The 18,591-nt window shown below is 49.7% G+C and overlaps 1 protein-coding gene and 2 non-coding genes across 5 annotated transcripts; 1 reads left to right on the forward strand and 2 right to left on the reverse strand.

The window, feature by feature from the left end:
* On the forward strand, nucleotides 1,736-5,954 carry ERAL1 (Era like 12S mitochondrial rRNA chaperone 1). 3 transcript variants are annotated; one of them, XM_005693269.2, is made up of 11 exons: nucleotides 1,736-2,040; nucleotides 3,165-3,292; nucleotides 3,411-3,488; nucleotides 3,905-3,951; nucleotides 4,100-4,161; nucleotides 4,333-4,445; nucleotides 4,533-4,781; nucleotides 4,909-5,058; nucleotides 5,167-5,247; nucleotides 5,354-5,404; nucleotides 5,501-5,954. In XM_005693269.2, the coding sequence occupies exons 1-11, from the start codon at nucleotides 1,758-1,760 to the stop codon at nucleotides 5,594-5,596; spliced, it is 1,338 nt and encodes a 445-aa protein (XP_005693326.2). In that variant the 5' UTR covers nucleotides 1,736-1,757; the 3' UTR covers nucleotides 5,597-5,954. The 3 variants fall into 3 exon arrangements, with proteins under 3 accessions (XP_005693326.2, XP_005693327.2, XP_005693328.2); XM_005693270.2 differs by having other exon boundaries at nucleotides 5,357-5,404; XM_005693271.2 differs by having other exon boundaries at nucleotides 5,354-5,954.
* On the reverse strand, nucleotides 6,096-6,166 carry MIR451 (microRNA 451). Its single transcript, NR_129758.1, has one exon. It is a non-coding gene; the product is annotated as a microRNA 451 (primary transcript).
* MIR144 (microRNA 144) lies at nucleotides 6,245-6,340 on the reverse strand. The gene has a single exon (NR_129591.1). It is a non-coding gene; the product is annotated as a microRNA 144 (primary transcript).

The raw sequence follows: 18,591 nt of genomic DNA on the forward strand, positions 1-18,591 counted from the left end.
CAGTTGGTTCCTACCATCCTCCAACAATTCTCCCCTTTCTGTCGTTTATCATCAATTTCTTCCTCTTTATTAGGTCGCTACCATAAGCAAACAAAAACCACCCATCTTTAAAAAAAAAAAAAAGTAACTCCTCTCTTAACTCCACTCCTCTTTCCCTCTCTTCTATTACCACTCTCTCTTGCTCTGCTCCTCTGGGAAGTTTCCCCTGTGCTAAATCGCTTCAGTCATGTCCGACTCTTTGTGACCCCATGGACTGTAGCCTGCCAGGCTCCTTTGTTCATGGGATTCTCCAGGCAAGAATACTGGGGTAAGTTACCATGCCCTCTGCCTGGGGATCTTCCTGACCCAGGGATTGAACCCAAGTCTCCTCTGTCTTCTGCACTGGCAGGCAAGTTCTTTACTACTAGCACCACCTGGGAAGGTCCGGCTACCCTCAATTCCTCTCCCTTCACTCTCTCTTAAATCCACTCCGTTTAGGCTTTCACGCAAACCATCCCACTGAAACTGGCCCTGTGAGGTCACAGGTCGGGTATCTCTCTCCCTCTCCCTCTCTCTCTCATACACACACACACACACACACACACACACACACACAGCCCCCAGAATACAAGTCCCGTGCTGGAGATTTTTGTCCATTTTGTTCTTTGTTGTATCCTCAACACCTTCAATCCTTGCGACATTTCTCTCTCAATTCCAAAAGTCTGACTGAGGCATCAAAGGATGAAGAGAGGGCTTAGGGCCACAAATCAGCCAAGGTATATCAGGATCCTCAGGCATTTAAGACAATCCCAGAGATCCTAGGTGACTAAGCAGCTTCTTCTGCTTTTGCAGACCCTCTGGTTTTCTCCAGAAAGGATGGCCTCAGAGAGGAGGTAGTAGCCGAGGTTTATAGGAGGGAAATCCGGGTTTGTTGCTCATCGGGATCACAGACCCACGGACCACTCCTTACAGGAGGCTCCCATAAAGCTAAGGCACAGATTGCCGGAGGCCGCTGCCGACGCTAAGCCAAACCAGAGGGCCGCTGGGTGGGGGTCGTGCATGCCTCAGGCTGGCTGCTAAGCTGCTGCTGCTAAGTCGCTTCAGTCGTGTCCGACTTTGTGGGACCCCATAGACGGCAGCCCACCAAGCTCCTCTGTCCCTGGGATTCTCCGGCAAAAACACTGGAGTGGGTTGCCATTTCCTTCTCCAATGCATGAAAGTGAAGTCGCTCAGTCGTGCCCGACTCTTAGCGACCCCATGGACTGCAGCCTACCAGGCTCCTCCGTCTATGGGATTTTCCAGGCAAGAATAGTGGAGTGGGTTGCCATTGCCATTGCCTCATAAAAAGAACCTCAGTGGGAGCGGCACAAGGTCCCACGCCTCCGGATCATTACTCCTACGCTGTGCGAGTTTCTCCTGCTGACAGAAGTCGGACGTTGAGAGAAAGATTTTGCCGCTCGGCCTCATGGGAGATGTAGTCTTTCATGAGGCAGGGCTAGAAAGGCCTTTGACAAAACTTTGGCAGGAGAAGAATAAAACACGATGAGTATCGGAGTCCAAAACGATTGTGAAGCTCACACAAACTCTGAATACACTTTTCCCCCTTTTCTTAGCCTCGGGCCGTCTCCAGAGAGGATCCAACCCCAGCCCACCTCCAACGTCCCATGCTCCTCCGCTCTGTTTGGGCCGATCTAGCTCTCTCCCGCTCGCTCGACTCTCCGCCGCTCTGTCCAATCGTAGGTGCGTTCCCAGGGTTCCCGGAGTGCCTTGCGTCTGCCATGGCTGCCTCCAGCTGGCGCGGGGCTGTGCTCTTTCGAACCGTGTCGGGGCTCAGGCAGCCAGGTCCTGATGCCGCGAGGGAATGGATGACCCGGCTCCCCTCTCTCTTGGGTTGTCAGCGGAGGTGCGTTTCCTGTGTAGCGGGCCCGACCTTCTCTGGTCCCCGCCTGGCTTCGGCTTCACGCCCTAATGGCCAGAACTCAGCCCTGGATTGCTTCCTCGGACTCTCTCAGCCAGACAACTCTTTGCCTTTTCGCGTCCCCGCCGTGTCCGTACACAGAGGTAAAGAATGCAGATAAATTTGTCCGCGACTGTTACGACTTTACGGCTGTAACACTGCAAGTCCCGTGTTAGGGAAACCCCTCCGTCTCTGGGGCTATCATCTTTGGCTCTGTATTGTAGAAGACGATCTTGAGGACCCGAGAGACAGAGGCGAGCAGTGAAGGATCTCACAGGAAAGAGAAACTATGTTATAAGAGTTTTAGAGCTAGAAGGAACTGACCTAGTCCCAACCAGCGACGCCCACAAAGAACAGGAAATTGAAGGGCCACAGGCTTGGTAGAGTTGTGGCTCTCTCTCCCAACATGGGGCGCAAACTCGACCCCAAAGTGCCCCATCTACTTATCAAGACACGGAGTTACAGTTGGTCCTTGAACAACTGAGGGCAGAGATATTAAAAATGCTGAACCCGCGCAATCGGAAGTCCTTGTATAACATTATTGGCCCTCCATATATGCAGTTCCCTACATACCCACAATTCCAGATCCAAGGATTCAACCGAGTACAGAAACCAACATTTAATGGGGAGTGAGGGGAGGACGGAATCCTATGTGTAAGTGGACCAGCCTAGTTCAAACCCATGTTGTTTAAGGGTCAACTATAAATAGCACTCTGTATTCTTCAAGTAGCATAGACTAGAGGCTAAACACAAAAACTGGTCATTGCGATACAGTGTCATAGGAGCGAATACCGAAAGTCTTGCAGAGCCTTCATAGTACCCTTAGTAGGGTGAGACAGCTGAGGGAATTTCTGGCTTTATCTGGTATGGTGATACTTTCACACATGTGAATACATTTACTGGGCACAACTACACAATATGATTCCACAAGGTTACTGAGTGCCAGGCGTTGTACTGAGATGTTTTACACAACTGTCAGTTGTCAAAAGGTTATACAGTAATTAAGTACCATTGATACCATTTCTGTTTTACCTATGACAAAACGAGAAAATTTGATAAAGGCGTATAAACAAACTAATGGTCAAACAAAATCTCAAAGCCAGGTCCCGACTTCAACCTGGTGCACTAATCTCTTATCCATACTCTTTTTGTGGACAGGTAGGACTATGTACCTGATGGGGGATCCAGATTGCACTGCCTCTCACTCTCCTCCTGTCTCCTCATGCAGATGAGCAAGATCTCCTCTTGGTCCATTGCCCCGACATGCCTGAGAACCCCCGAGTCCTACGAGTGGTCCTCCTGGGTGCCCCAAATGCAGGGAAGTCTACACTCTCCAACCAGCTGCTGGGCCGAAAAGTACGTGGCATCCTTGACCCTTCCCCCTCCCCTTTTCATTTCTCACTTCTTACTGTGCCTTCGTGGATTGTTCCAGAGGGATCCAGGACCTCACTTGGGATTTCCTTCTTCCTGGCAGGTGTTCCCTGTCTCCAGGAAAGTGCACACCACTCGCAGTCAAGCTCTGGGGGTCATCACAGAGAAAGAGACCCAGGTGGTGGGTACTTGCAATGGATGTCCAGCAAACAAGACAGAGGGTGAAGCTAAGACAGTCTCCTTTAACGATTGGACCCTTCGAAAATGATGTTTAGACTCACTATTGTTAGGGAAGGGGGTGCTTCTTCCTTTAGACCTGGAGCAGTTCTCTCTCTTGCCTTACCCCTCTGGTATCTAGTCACAGAGGTCTCATTGCCTCTTTACTGCTTCTAATATTCCATATATTCACAGTTGTCCTCCTTCTCCTGGATCCTGTGTATTGACAGAAGTAAAACGGCTGGAGGATAAAAGTCTAAAGTCAGCTCAGCCAAGAAGTGGGGGCAGGCTCCTGACATCAAGGGTGGGAGGCTTTTCACTCCCCAATCATAATCTTTCCTTCTGGGGTTGGGGACCTGGGCATCTCTTTCCTGATTTTAGATCCTGCTTGACACACCTGGCCTCATCAGCCGTGCTAAACAGAAAAGGTAACAGCTGAGGGAACAGGGAGTCATTGAGGGGAAAGGTGGAGAGAGAGTGGGTAGATTCCATCCTAGGGGCTGGAAAACCTCCTGTCACACCTTACCCCTCCTCAGGAATGCATCACTCACCAGACCCTTCCTGTCTGTCCCTTAGGCACCATCTGGAGCTCTCTTTGTTGGAAGATCCGTGGAAGAGCATGGAATCTGCTGACCTAGGTTAGGCTCAGGCTAGGAATCTGAGGCCCAGTGTACGTGGTCATGGCCTGTCATTCCTAGTAGTTTGGGGGGTTAGGGGTTGGCCAGATCCCATACCCTGGAAGTTTTTTTGGGGGGTGGGGGAAAGAGTGATCATAACCTTGTCCTCCTCCATACGCTGCCGACTTCCAGTTGTGGTACTTGTGGATGTCTCGGACAAGTGGACTCGGAACCAACTCAGTCCCCAGGTGCTCCAGTGCTTGACCCAGTTTTCCCAAGTCCCCAGCATCCTTGTTATGAACAAGGTGAGCCCCACCTACCTGAGGAAGGGGTCTCCTTCAGGGAGACTGACCTTCACTGACCACAGTCTTCTGCCCATCGCCCACCCCCAGGTTGATTGCCTGAAGCAGAAGTCCGTTCTCCTAGAGCTCACAGCCGCCCTCACTGAAGGTGTAGTCAATGGCAAGAAGCTTAAAACGAGGCAGGCTTTGCGCTCACAGCCAGGCACTCACTGCCCTAGCCCAGCAGCTCAGGGCCCAAACCTACAGCCTGTGAGAGACCCTCAGCAGATGGGCTGGCCTCACTTCCAGGAGATCTTCATGTTGTCAGCCCTAAGCCAGGAGGATGTAAAAACACTGAAGGTCAGTTAGCCTGGCTCTTGGTATCCACCAGGTGAAGACAAGCCTCAAGAGTTCCCCCTGGAAGTAAGAGTGAGAGGGAAGTCCCGCTTGGGACTGATATACTGACCTCTTCCCTCTCTGCCCATAGCAATACCTCCTGGCACAGGCCCGGCCAGGTCCCTGGGAGTTCCACAGTGAGGTCCTCACCAGCCAGATGCCTGAGGAGATCTGTGCCAACATGATCCGAGAGAAGCTCTTGGAGTACCTGCCCGAGGAGGTGCCCTACAACGTACAGCAGGTGAGAGCACAGTGAGGGGTCCGGGGGCTCCACCTGGAGCAGGCAGCTAGGTCCCCAAGAGCAGGGCTAGGGGACCTGCCTGGCCAGTCATGATGTCTCCCTGTGCAGAAAACAGTGGTCTGGGATGAAGGGCCAGGCGGGGAGCTGGTGATCGAGCAGAAGCTTCTGGTGCCCAAAGAATCACACATGGTGAGCAGGGCTGGGCTTGGAGGAGGGACCAGAACTCTGTTAAGCAGGGGTTCTTCCCAACTGCCTGATAGCCAGCTCATGGCCCTCTTTTTTACCCCACCCTCAGAAGATCCTGATCGGTCCGAAGGGGTACCTGATTGCTCGGATCGCACAGGAGGTGGGCCGCGACCTCATGAACATCTTCCTCTGTGAAGTTCAGCTCCGCCTGTCTGTGAAACTCCTCAAGTGACCACCCTCCGCTGTCTTTTCCAAGGCATCCCCGCCCAAGCTGCTGGCGGGAGCTGCTAACCAGAACTGCCTGCAAGGCCTGGGGCCAGGCTTGGACACCCATAGGCTGACTGACTGCTGACTGGCCTGGCCGAGTCTGCACCACATCTGCCGTGTCATGGCTTCCTGCTGGAGCCTTCCTCCTTTAACCTGCCTTAGCTGGGTTCCCAGGTGGTTCCTCTGCTTGGGGCTATAGCTACTTGGGTCTTAGAAGCTGGCCCTTTGGTGCAGAGCACTGCTTCCCACTGGCTTCCCCAGGGCCCAGAGTCTCTGCGTTGCCAGTTGTCAGCCAAGAGGAAACCTTTTCCCTCTCCGCTCAGTTCGTCCACCTGGCAGCTGTGTAAGGACCCATGTGTCCCCCATCTACTCCTCAAATCCTTGATCCCTCCCATGCCACCCCGTCTCCAGTCTCAAATGTGAATAAAGTTCAAAGACAAACATTCTGGTTCTCATCTTTATTTGTTTAGAACAGGAAAGAGAAAACTCACCCATTCCCTCACCCCCACCCCATGGTCTGAGCTGGAGCCTCCCTCCCTTTGGTAGTTGGCTCCAGGGATCCGAGAAGTCTTCTTGGCACATTTTCTGGGTGCAGCAAGAGAACCGTTACCATTACTAAACTCAGTAATGGTAACGGTTTCCTCGCCACCCCAAGTGCCCTGGTGGTCGGCAGGCTGTGACAGGCAGAGCAGTGAGCATGGTGGGCTTCCAGCAAGCCCTGGCCTCCTCCGCTGGCTCCAGAGCTGGGAGCACCCGGACGAGTACATCATCTATACTGTAGTATCTCATCGCAAACTTACAGTATATGATGATATCCCAGTCAGGGCCCTGCGGGAGGCGCAGGGAGCATGGCTCAGAGAGCATGGGGGCAGAGAAAGCCAGGCATAGGGGCGGAGCAGGACAGGGCCAGGCTGGACACAGAGCTCCCCACTCCCTGGGAGACATCTTGACTCTGATCAAGGACACCCTGAAGGGGACTGATCCAAAGAGCCTTTCAGAGCTAGGGTCTGTTGAGAACTTAGGGACCCAGCGCTGGTGTGAAACAAGCCAAAGATCACAATGAAGCCGAAGATTCCCTCTGATCAGACCCACAAGCAGACAGAGCCAGAGGAGGAACACTTACCTGGAGCTGAAACTGCAGACCAAGGAGGCCTTTAGAAGTAGGGAGACCCTGTCCCTGCCTCTCCACACTAGCTGCTCCCTTTTTAATGCACCCGCTGGCTCCTCCCCTTGGGTGGGGTACATTTCCCGGGCTCTGTAAGGCTCTATCTCTTAACCCTTTCCTTGCTAGTCTCCTTGGACTGAGGATCATCGGCCTTTCTTCCCATTAGGCCCTTTGTCACGTATTCTTTTATGGAGCTTGTTAAGCTTAGGAGCCACCCTTCACTCTCATATCCATGAAACTGGTCACCCATCTGCTGGGAGGAGAAAAAAAACCTCACCACATCCATCCTTTAGGGCTTAATGACTGATCAGAGCCCTGGGAAGGTAGTGGGGGTGGGTTCCAGTGTTAGGAATGTAAAGAATCCTCCTGGCAATGCAGAAGACTTAAGAGACATGGGTTCAATCCCTGGGTTGGGAAGATCTCCTAGAGAAGGGAATGGCAACCCACTCCAGTATTCTTGCCTGGAGAATTTCATGGACAGAGGAGCCTGGCAGGCTATAGTCCGTGGGATCACAAAGAATTGGACATAACTGAAGCACCTAAGCATGCATGTTAGTTTGAATCTCTGTAAGACAGGGAGAGTCCTGACAGTTGGATTTGGGGGCAAGCTCTGACCTAAATTCCAGTCCCCAGGCCCCTTCTATGTTTCTGCTGAACCTAAGAAGGCCAGAGCCCTTGCCAACCTCTGCCATGTCAAGGTCCTGTAAGTGGAAGTTCCTCTGCTGGGAGGAACAATTGAATCCCAAGTTCATGTGGGAGCCAGCCTAGGAGTGGGTAGGGGCCTGTTATTCAAAGCTCATGGCCCCTAAGGTGAGAGCCTGGCCGTATTGGTTCTCTGCCTCTGGGGAAGGTGAGACTCGGGGTAGCAACTTCTCAAAGCGGGGTCTCTATAACTTGGACTCCCATTCAGGGGAACACATGGGCCTCTCTGCTTCTTCTCCTTCCTCCCTCCTAGACCATCTGGTATGTGTGCTGGGAGGCAGTTACACCCCTCTGCGGGGGCAGATGAGGCCACGATGGGGAACGAGAGGGAGAGACTCAACCTTCTTTTGGTTTCTGGGAGGTGTTTTACCTCCTGTCGCAGAACCTTGGCACATGCTCTTCCCTGTTTGGCACAATCTTCCCTCCTTTCTTGCCTCCTTAACTCCTGTTCTGTCTTTAGATCTTGAAGTGTTATCTCTGCAGGAAAGTCTTCCCTGGCTAAATTCCCCTGTTGCGGGCTCACCTATTTGTGTGGTTATTCACGTTAAGCAAAGTTTCACAAGGGCCTGCTTTATTCACTGATGTCTCTCTACCGCAATGAAAGTGAAAGTGTTAGTCAGTCCGGTCGTGTCTGACTCTTTACGACCCCATGGACAGAGGACCCCACGGGCAGTCTGTAGTCCGCCAGGCTCCTCTGTCCATAGGATTCTCCAGGCAAGATTATTGGAGTGGGTTGCCATTCCCTCCTCAATGCATCTTCCCAACCCAGGGATCAAACCTGGGTCTCCTGCATTGCAAGTGGATTCTCTACTGTATGAGCAAAACCAAGGAAGACCCTCTGCCACAGAGCAGTGACTAAATAAACGTTCGTGTCGAATGACTGATGTTATGTGGGGGAGGGGAGAGACTTCGACCTGAGGAGGCAGACAGACAAAGCTGTGGCTGTCTCAGGCAAGTCATTTTCTTGGACAGTCCCCATTCCCTTTTGTAAAAGGGAATAATAGCAGTCCCCAGTTTGCAGAGTCGTGAAAGCTAAGTGATGAGCTGCTGGTCAAGCACTTAGCACTGTGCTAGTCCTGGCCCACAGGGACTTTGTTGTTTAGTTGCTAAGTCATGTCCAATTCTTTTTGACCTTAAGGACTGTAGCCCTCCAGGCTCCTCTGTCCATGAAATTCTCCAGGCAATACTGTAGTGGGTTGCCATTTCCTTCTCCAGGAGATCTTCCCAATCCTGGGATCAAACCCCAGTCTCCTGCATTATAGCTGGATTCTTGACTGCAGAACCACCAGGGAAGCCTTTAAACAAGTTAATTTCCACCTCACGCCCTGCCCTCAGGGGCTCACTGAAGACCACAGGTGAGTCCTGTCATTGAACAGCTGAAAACTCAGCAAATACTCTTGAAAGCAGCTAGAGGCCATTAAGGACATCCAGGTTTAGAGATAACAGGCCTCAGGTGACAGCCCCGATCCCATTGTTCCAGCTCCGTGGCTCTGGAGCCAGTGCTCCTCTCTTCATTTTCCCCATATGTGAGATAGGCGCTTTCCACACTGAGCTCACGTCGTGGTTACAAGGATTAAGTGAGCACTCATGTCAGACTGTACATGGAACAACAACTGGTTCCAAATTGGGAAAGTATATCAAGGCTGTATATTGTCAACCTGCTTATTTAACTTATATGCAGAGTACATCATGAGAAACGCTGGGCTGGAGGAAGCACAAGCTGTAGTCAAGATTGCTAGGAGAATTATCAATAACCTCAGATTTGCAGATGACACCACTCTTATGGCAGAAAGCAAAGAACTAAAGAGCCTCTTGATGAAAGTGAAAGAGGAGAGTGAAAAAGTTGGCTTAAAACTCAACATTGAGAAAACTAAGATCATGGCATCTGGTCCCATCACTTTATGGCAAATAGATTGGGAAACAGTGGAAACAGTGACAGACTTTATTTTGGGGGGCTCCCAAATCACTGCAGATGGTGACTGCAGCCATGAAATTAAAAGATGCTTGCTCCTTGGAAGAAAAGCTGTGACCAAACTAGACAGCATATTAAAAAGCAGAGACATTACTTTTCCAACAAAAGTCCGTCTGGTCAAAGCTATGGTTTTTCCAGTAGTCATGGATGGATGTGAGAGTTGAACCATAAAGCTAAACACAGAAGAATTGATGCTTTTGAACTGTGGTGTTAGAGAAGACTCTTGAGATAAGTCTCTTGGACTGCAAGGAGATCCAACCAGTCCATCCTAAAGGAAATCAGTCCTGAATATTCACTGGAAGAACCGATGCTGACACTGAAACTCCAATCCTTTGGCCACCTGATGTGAAGAACTGACTCATTGGAAAAGCCCCTGATGCTGGGAAAGATTGAAGGTGGGAGGAGAAGGGGATGACAGAGGATGAGATGGTTGGATGGCATCACCGACTCAATGGACATGAGTTTGGTAAGCTCCGGGAGCTGGTGATGGACAGGGAAGTCTGGCGTGCTGCGGTCCATGGGGTCGCAAAGAGTCAGACATGACTGAGTGACTGAACTGAACATGTCAAACACCCAGATCGGAGCCCAGCACCCATGAGCCCCTGTCAACTTTCTTCCCTCCATCCCCATTTCACTCGCTTGCTGTGGGACTGCAGGCTAAGTGCCACATTTCTGAACTTTGGCGGTCGTATACATCTTACCAAGTTGCAAGAATTAAGTGAGAAGTGTGGGTAAGAAGCCTTCACAGACCCAGGTGCTTTACCCAGTGAGGAATTCCCCTTGTCTACTCCTGCCTTTCTGGACCCTCACTTCCTGGTCCCGTGACCCTAAAGATAGTCCAGGCTCCCCTCCCAGAGTCAAGGCTTCAGGCACTAGGGCCAAATTCAGGCCACTCACTACCTAGGTTTCTACTTAGACCCTGGGGGCCAAGTCCAAGGGTGAGCATGGACAGAACTCAGGGATCCTGGAGGTAGTGGAGAGAGATATCTCCCCCATCCAGAGACCTTGTGACTGTGGCCCTGAGCTGGGGTGGAGGGTGCTGCCATCAGGGTGTGGGCTGGCGGAGAGTCGGAGCCTGGGTGGGGTAGTTTGATTAGCAGACTCGGGGCTATCGGGGTGGGGGCCTTTCTTCTTATCAGGAGCTTGCAGGGGCCACAGTAGAAGCTGAGGACACTTTGTTCTGAGGGCTGTCTCCCGGATGGCTGCTTTTTCATCCCTCTGCCTCCATACAGCCTTGAGGGGAGATAGAGTGGGGTCCTTCTCCCTTTCTGCAGGTCGCAGAAACCCCTGGTGACCAGCATAGGGTTGGGGAATTCATTTCTGGTCCTTAGGCCAGGGCTTGTATATTAACTGCTTTTGCTTCAGGCTGCTGCTTTAGGGCTCTCCTGAGACCGAGGCGGGCTGGTCTGGGACCTTCCAAAGTCTGGTTCCGATTCCCGCCACTGCAGCTTTTAACCTTTGACTCTTGTTTTGGCCTTCTTTAGATGAAATTCTGAAACTCAGCATATGCTGAGTGATGAAATTAAGGATGGTCAGATCTGCAAGAGTGCTTCAAAATCATGGGTTCAAGTCTCTCTTTTCTACAGAAGAGGAAACTCAGGGCCAGAGGAGGGGCGGGTATCACCCAAAGCTTTAGGGCCCCCTCCACCTCACAGCATCAGGGGACCCAGAACCCTATGAGAAATAGGCAGGCAGGAGCCGGTACCCACAGACACAGACATACACACAGTCTCACACAGACGTACATGGCACACAGGTATGATGCCTGCACAGACGCACAACACACAGAGATACACATTTTAAAAAAATGGACTCAGCTAGTAAAATTACTCTTAATTTCCTCTCGGTTGTTTTACTAAGTTTTGTAAAATTGGCAGTTTTGTACAAAGATGCAAGAAGGCCAAAATATGTCATTCAATGTTTCACAGCACAGAGAGTTAGCATCAAAGCTCATCTTAGAACCAAGGACTTTGAGAAGTTCTGGGACATTCTGGCTCTCCTGTACTGCTTTAGAAACAGGAGGCCCAAAGCAAGAGCCTGGTGTGGTTCTAGGAGTTTCACAGATGTGACAAGAAAAGCTAGAAAACTGAGCAAATCCTTACTTTCCAGGTTGGGCTTGCGATCTGGGGCTTTGTTGGAGATTACTGCCGGTGATTGCTTTTTATTCTGCCTTGGTTTCATCTTGACCAGCCTGTGAAGCTTCTCCTAACCCTCCCTGATGATTGCCCCTGTGTCCAGGCCTGGACCTGCTCTGTTTTCCTCATCACACTGTGAGAATTCGTCTGATCCCTTATTTGTCCCCTAACGACACTACAAGTGGGCACCTTGTCTGATTCTTCTCTGTGGCCCCAGCACCCTTCGTGGGCCTTATCCTGAGAGGTGCTCAGAGAAACCCTGACACTGAAGAGATGCCCTGCAGACAACGAGCAGTGTGTGCTTATGTTCTCAACACGTTCCCTTACACACTGTAAGCCTGTTGGCCCCACGAGCAAGCACACGAGGTGAGCAACGAACTCAGGTGTGGTGGGTCCTAGCAATGGCTTCCCTGGGGGCTTTGTCACCATCCATCAGTCTCCAAAAGATGACTGCCTGCCAATGTTATAACAGAGAAACTGAAGCTCCAGGAGGAAACTCAGGGCCCTGGGTCACACAGTAGTCAGGAAAACAGGCAGGACAGCAACCCCACTCTCCAAATTCTAGATCCCTGACTCCAGGCCCAAAGCTGCTATGAATGAGGTTGATTTCGTGTGTGCATCTGTGGGGCCTTTCAGACGCAGTGGAATCAGACCTGAGCTTTGCCATTTACCTACTAAGCACATGGCTTGCTTCGTCTCTCAGGATGAGCTTCAGCCTCCTCGTCTCTAAACTGGGGCCTACCTTGGGAAGACTCAGTGAAAGAGTGTGTGGGAAGCTCCCCATGAAGCCAGGATTCCCTCCCGGCTTCTGCTTCCTCAGATCCTCCCACCCGTCCCACCCCTCGTTTAGCCTCTTCCACACCTGCTCTTGGTCACCTCCAACCCACCAACATTCCTCTCTCCTTTCTTTGACCTCCTGTGGTTCCTGAAGTGGGCCCTCGCATGGAGCTCACTGCCCTGGACTCACAGTCCAGGCCATCTGCCGCTTGAACCAGAACCTCAGCCTGTACTGTTCAGGGGTCGTGCCTGAGAAGTCTTAACTTTCCTCCCTGACCACCAGCCCAGGACTGACGCAGAGCCAGAGGGCAAAGTGTGGCATTGGATCCGTCAGAGCCCAGGCTCCTTCACAACCTACCAAGTGGGCCTGGGCCCCGCCCAACTCGTGGAAACTTGCCTTCCTTAGTAAGAAAGAAAGAAAGAAAGAGAGAAAGTGAAGTCGCTCAGTCATGCTTGACTCTTTGCGATCCCATGGATAGTAGCCTGCACCAAGCTCCTCCATCCATGGGATTTTCAAGGCAAGAGTACTGGAGTGGGTCTCCATTTCCTTCTCCAGGGAATCTTCCCAACCCAGGGATCGAACCCAGGTCTCTCACATTGTAGACGGACGCTTTACCGTCTGAGCCACCAGGGAAAACAGGCTTAGAAATGCCATCTTTTTCCTGACTGTAGTACAGGTGAAATGAGACATAAAGATGAAAATTTGTAACCTGGAGCCTGCCTCATCGGTAACAGGAGATCAGCAAACGCCAGTCTCCTTCCCTTCAGGCTTTGCATGGCTTTTCCTGCTTATCCTCCCCAGGGGGGCATGTTTAGCTGAGGCCTGCGTGCTCACTCACATACCTGCCAGGTATGCATGGGAGCTCACACCTGCCCAGGCTCACATTGAGGCAGAAATAGAAACTTCCTAGCCCACGCCTCCCTAGCTCTGTTCATTAGCTCCCAGTTCTCTTGGTCAGTGGGAGGCCCCATGTCCAGACTCAGGCCATGCCCACTTCTGTCTCCTGGTACCGTCCTGAAGGTGGCTGTTAGGTGGGGAAGCATCTCCAGGGAGCCTGGGTGTTCCTCCCTTCTCAAATCCTTCCCGCCATCAGCCTGGCCCCTGCCTCCCTCCCTCCCTGCCAGGACAACCTCTCTGCTTCACAGCTGCTGTGAAAGAGATAGGCAGCCCGGATTATCAGGCCAGAGGAGGCTCCCCATGGCAGCCCCCATCTCCACCCTGGCAAAGGTTCCAGGGCTTAACCCCCTCTGTGCTGGGCCCTCACCCCGACTGAGTCTGGTTCCAGACTCTGGGGACAAGGCCTGGTTCTCCTCACTCGGGCAGGCATGATGACTCACCCTTCCCCCCTCCCCCTATCATTGCCCGTTTCATGTCTCCAGCATCCTTCAAGCCTCTTTCAGCAAGACCCCTGTCTTTTCCCAGGCCCCTCTGGTCGTCTTCTCTGGCTAGCCAACTTCTCTGACACGAAGGCTAAACAGGACCATCTCCTGGTTAGGGCCTGGTGCAGTTCACCCAGGCCTCCCTTTTCTGAAAGTCAGCAGGAAGTAGTGAAAAGAGAACAGGAGCCTCAGAGTCTGGGAGTCTGGCTTCCAGTTCTGGTTCTAGCTCAGACCCTGTGTGACCTCAGGCAAGTTTCTCCACATCCATGCCCCTTGGTGATTTCATATAACGGAGGGCAGTAGCTCTTTTCACAGGGTTGACTCAGGGATTACATGAGAAAGACACACATATCACTTTAATAATCAGTTGGAAAACAAATTAAAATCTGAAGAAAGAAATGCCTGCAAGAGGGCTTTATAAGCCAGCTACCAAGCAAAGGATACCAGCTCCTACATGCTAAGTGCTCATAAAGTGCCATACTTGATGCGAACGTGAGCGCTATCATTCAGTCCTTATAACATCCCCACTACAGATGGCCCCAGGGCTTCCCAGGTGCCTCAATAGAAAAGAATCCAACAATAACAACAACAAAGTAAAGAATCCATCTGCCAATGCAGGAGATGGGAGAGTCACAGGAGATTTCTATTCCTGGGTCAAGAAGATCCCATGGAATAGGAAATGGCAACCCACTCCAGTATTCTCGCCTGGAGAATCCCAAGAACAGAGGAGCCTGGCGGGGGTACAGTTCATGGGGTCACAAAGAGTCGGACATGACTCAACATGTGTGCACGACACATAGGTGGCCTCGCGCTCAATTCTGAACCTCTTCTCTTTACACCTACACTCATGCCTTCGTTGAGCTCATCTTGTCTCACAGCTTTAAATACTGTCTACACACTGAATGACTCCCTAAGTCCTGTGTCCAAGCCAAGCCTCTCCCAGACACTAATGGGTAAAGTGAATCTCCTACTTGGCAAATTTCTCTAATAGGTACCTCAGACTTAACATGTTCAAAATCGAGGTCCTGATTCCACTTCAGTTCTGTTCCTTCAACTATTTCTCCCATTTCAGTAAATAACAGCTCCATTCTAGACCAGTCAAAAAACCTTGGAGGCAATTTATTCTTTTTTTTTTTTAATTTCTAAAAACACTTTATTGAGGTGTAACTGACCATAAACTGCACTCATTAAAAACGCACACTGTGGGACTTCCCTGGTGGTCTAGCATTGAGACTCTGACTTCCACTGCAGGGGACACAGATTCAATCCCTCATCAGGGAGCTAAGACTTCACATGCCATGCTGGGCAGCCAAAAAAAAAAAAGCATAATTTGATAAGTTTGGGCATATGTATACACCCACTGAGACAATTTATTCTTGAATTAACTGTTTTATTGAAGTACAACATATATTTTTAAAAAATGCGCAACTCATAAGTGAATTATCACAAAGTGAACACACCCATGCAACAAACATCCAGGTCAAGAAACAGCACGTTGCCAGGAGCCTCCGGTGTCCTCTCTCTGTTACTCCCCTCTTTCTCTCCAAAGGTGACTTCTATCCTGACTTCTAATGCTATAGATTAGCTTTGCCTGCTTTTTTGGATGTTGTACGATGGGATGAATCCTAATCACCTGCCCACTAGGGAACTCCCAGTATTCTTGTACATATATGTATGCATATATCTGCTGCGGTTGGAATGGTTGGGTCAAAGGGCATGCTTATGTTCAGGGGTGTGTGTGTGTGTTCAACTCTGCGATCCCATGGACTGTAGCCTGCCAGGCTCCTCTGCCCATGGAATTTTCCAGGCAAGTGTAGGTACTATGGCGGCTCAGTGGTGAAAAATCTGCCTGCCAATGAAGGAGATGCAGGAGACTTGGATCCCTGAGTCAGGAACATCCCCTGGAGAAAGCACACGGCAACCCACTCCCGTATTCTTGCCTGGAGAATCCCAAGGACAGAGAAGCCTGGTGAGCTGCAGTCCACGGGGTTGCAAGGAGTCGGACACAAATGAGCTCACGCACATGCACCTGTACTATCTTCTGTCAAACAGGTTTTCACAGTGGTTATATTGATGTACACTTCTGCAGGATGTATGTGAAATTTCCAGTTGTTCCATATCCTGCCCTACGCTTGGTATTGTTGCTCTTTTCTATTTTAGTCATTCTGGTGGATGTGGAGTGGTATCTGTTATGGTTTGAATTTGCAGTTCCTTGATGACTAATGAAGTTATGCGTGCTTGTCTCACTATTCATCACTGTGCAACAAATTATCCCCAAATTTGGAAGCTTAAATAATGGTTAAGACTCTATGCTTCTACCGGAAGATCCCTTGGAGGAGGGCATGGCAACCCACTCCAGTCTTCTTGCCTGGAGAATCCCATGGACAGAGAAGCCTGGCGGGCTACAGTCCATGGGGTCGCAGCGAGTCGGACACAACTTAGCACACAGCATGCTTCCACTGCAGGGGGGCATGGGTTGGATCCCTGGTCAGGAAACTAAGATCCTATATGCCTCTCAGCCTAAAGAAATACATAAATAAAAGATAAAAGCTCTTAAAAGAAGAAAAACAAATGAACAAACCCCAACAATCCTTTTCCTACCTTACATAGTTTCGGAGGTCAGGATTTCAGGAGGTCTGCTGGGAAGAACTAGCTTGGGGGTTTCTCTGGCAGATGAGGTCAGGTGGGGACTGGAGGAGCTGGGGGCTGATGGAGTAGCCCTCTCTCTTCATGTAGCTCAGGGTGTATCCATGAGGTTTGCCTGCTGGAGCTTCCCCGCAGCACAGACTGCTTACAGAGTGGCTGAAGGCTTAAAGATAGAATATTCCATCAAATTAGGTGGAAGACACATTGTCTTTTATGAGCTAATCTTGGAAGTCCCATAGGATCACTTCTGCCTTATTCTATTGACCTAAACAGTCACAAAAGCCCACTCAGTTTCCAAGGAAGGGAGCATAGGCTCCGCCTCTGACTGGAAGGACTGTCAAAGTTACACTGTAAGAGGGAGTGTAGAACGGAAAACATTGTTGCCTCTATCTTTGCCTCACCTGTTTTCATGCGTCTATCGGCCATTCCGTGCAGTGCTTGAGCCATCATTTCTCTTCTTTCTGAGGGGTTCTTTTTCTTTCTTTGTATGCAAAATATATTCTGGGTGCTAGTTTTTCCCCCAGGTATATGTGTTATAAATACCTTTCCCCCTTATTCTGAGGTTTGCCTTCTGATGCTCTCCATGGGTCCTTGTGTGTACGTATGTGTGCGTGCATGTGTGTTTATAAACTGAAATTTTTATGAGACAAATGTAGATTTATACGCAGTTGTAAGAAATAATAGAGAGATCCCTTTCATATCTTTCTCTACTGGTGATGTCTTGCAAAACTGCACAATAATATCATAACCACAGCCAAGTATCACAGGATGTTGACCTTGATATAGTTTACCCGTTTTATTCAGATTTCCTGTTTTGCTTGTGCTCACTTACGTGTGTGTATTAAGCTCTACACAATTTTATCACCTGTGTATACATGTAGCCACTACGATAAAGTTACTGAGCAGTTCTAGTACAAGGATCTCTAATGTTTATAATCACACCAACTCCTGTCCCTACCAGTGGCAGCTACTAATCCATTTCTAAAATTTTGTCATTTCAAAAATGCGATATATACCTTACACACATTAGGATGGCTACTACCAAAAAAAAAAAAGAAGAAGAAGAAAGAAAAGAACAAATGTTGGTGAGAATGGGTAGAAGTTTGAACACTTGTACACTGTTGGTAGGTGATGGGTATGTAAAAAGAAGCAACTTCTGTGGAAAAGAGTACACTGCCTCAAAAAATTACAGAGAATTTCTTGGCAGTCTGGTGGTTGAGACTCAGCACTTTTACTGCAGAGGCCATGAGTTCAATCCCTGGTCAGGGGAAAAAAACAAACCCCCAAACAATAGCTAAAACATGGAAACAATCCAAGTGCTTATGGACAGATGAATGCATAAGCAAAATGTGGTGTATGCATACAATGGGATGTTGTTCGGCCTTGAGAATATTATGCTAAGTAAAAGAAGCCAGTCACAAAAGGGCAACTATTGCAAGATCTCACTTCTGTTAGGTAGGTAGCCAAATTCATGGAGACAGAAAGTAGGTTGATGTTTGCCAGGGGCGGGGGCCAGAGAGGGATGGGGAGTAAATGCTCAACAGGGATAGAGGTTGTTTACAAAATGCAAAATGTTCTGGAAGATGGATGGCAGTGATGGTTACATAATAATGTAAATATACTTAATGCCACTGAAATGAAGGCTTAAAATTGGTGAAGATGATAAATTTTGTTGTGTTCAGTTCAGTTCAGTCACTCAGTCGTGTCCGACTCTTTGCAACCCCATGAATCGCAGCACGCCAGGCCTCCCTGTCCATCACCAACTCCCGGAGTTCACTCAGACTCACATCCATCGAGTCCGTGATGCCATCCAGCCATCTCATCCTCGGTCGTCCCCTTCTCCTCCTGCCCCTAATCCCTCCCAGCATCAGAGTCTTTTCCAATGAGTCAACTCTTCGAATGAGGTAGCCAAAGTACTGGAGTTTCAGCTTTAGCATCATTCCTTCCAAAGAAATCTCCAATTAAAAATAAAGACTTTATATTAATAGTTGGAATCACATATGTAGTACATATAGGCTTCCCTGGTGGCTCAGACAGTAAAGAATCTGCCTGCAATGGAGGAGACCCCAGGTTTGATCCCTGGGTCAGGAAGAACCCCTGGAGAAGGAAATGGCTGCCCACTCCAGTATTCTTGCCTGGATAATTCTCTGGACAGAGGAACTTGGCAGGTTACAGTCTATGGGGTCACAAAGAGTCGGATACAACTTACCGACTAACACTTTTACTTTCACATGTAGTACATAATATATATATATATTTTTGCTATGCATAATTCCTTGGAGATTAGTATGTTTTTTAATAAA

Source organism: Capra hircus, chromosome 19, assembly GCF_001704415.2.
Source record: "Capra hircus breed San Clemente chromosome 19, ASM170441v1, whole genome shotgun sequence".
Lineage (NCBI taxonomy): Eukaryota > Metazoa > Chordata > Mammalia > Artiodactyla > Bovidae > Capra > Capra hircus.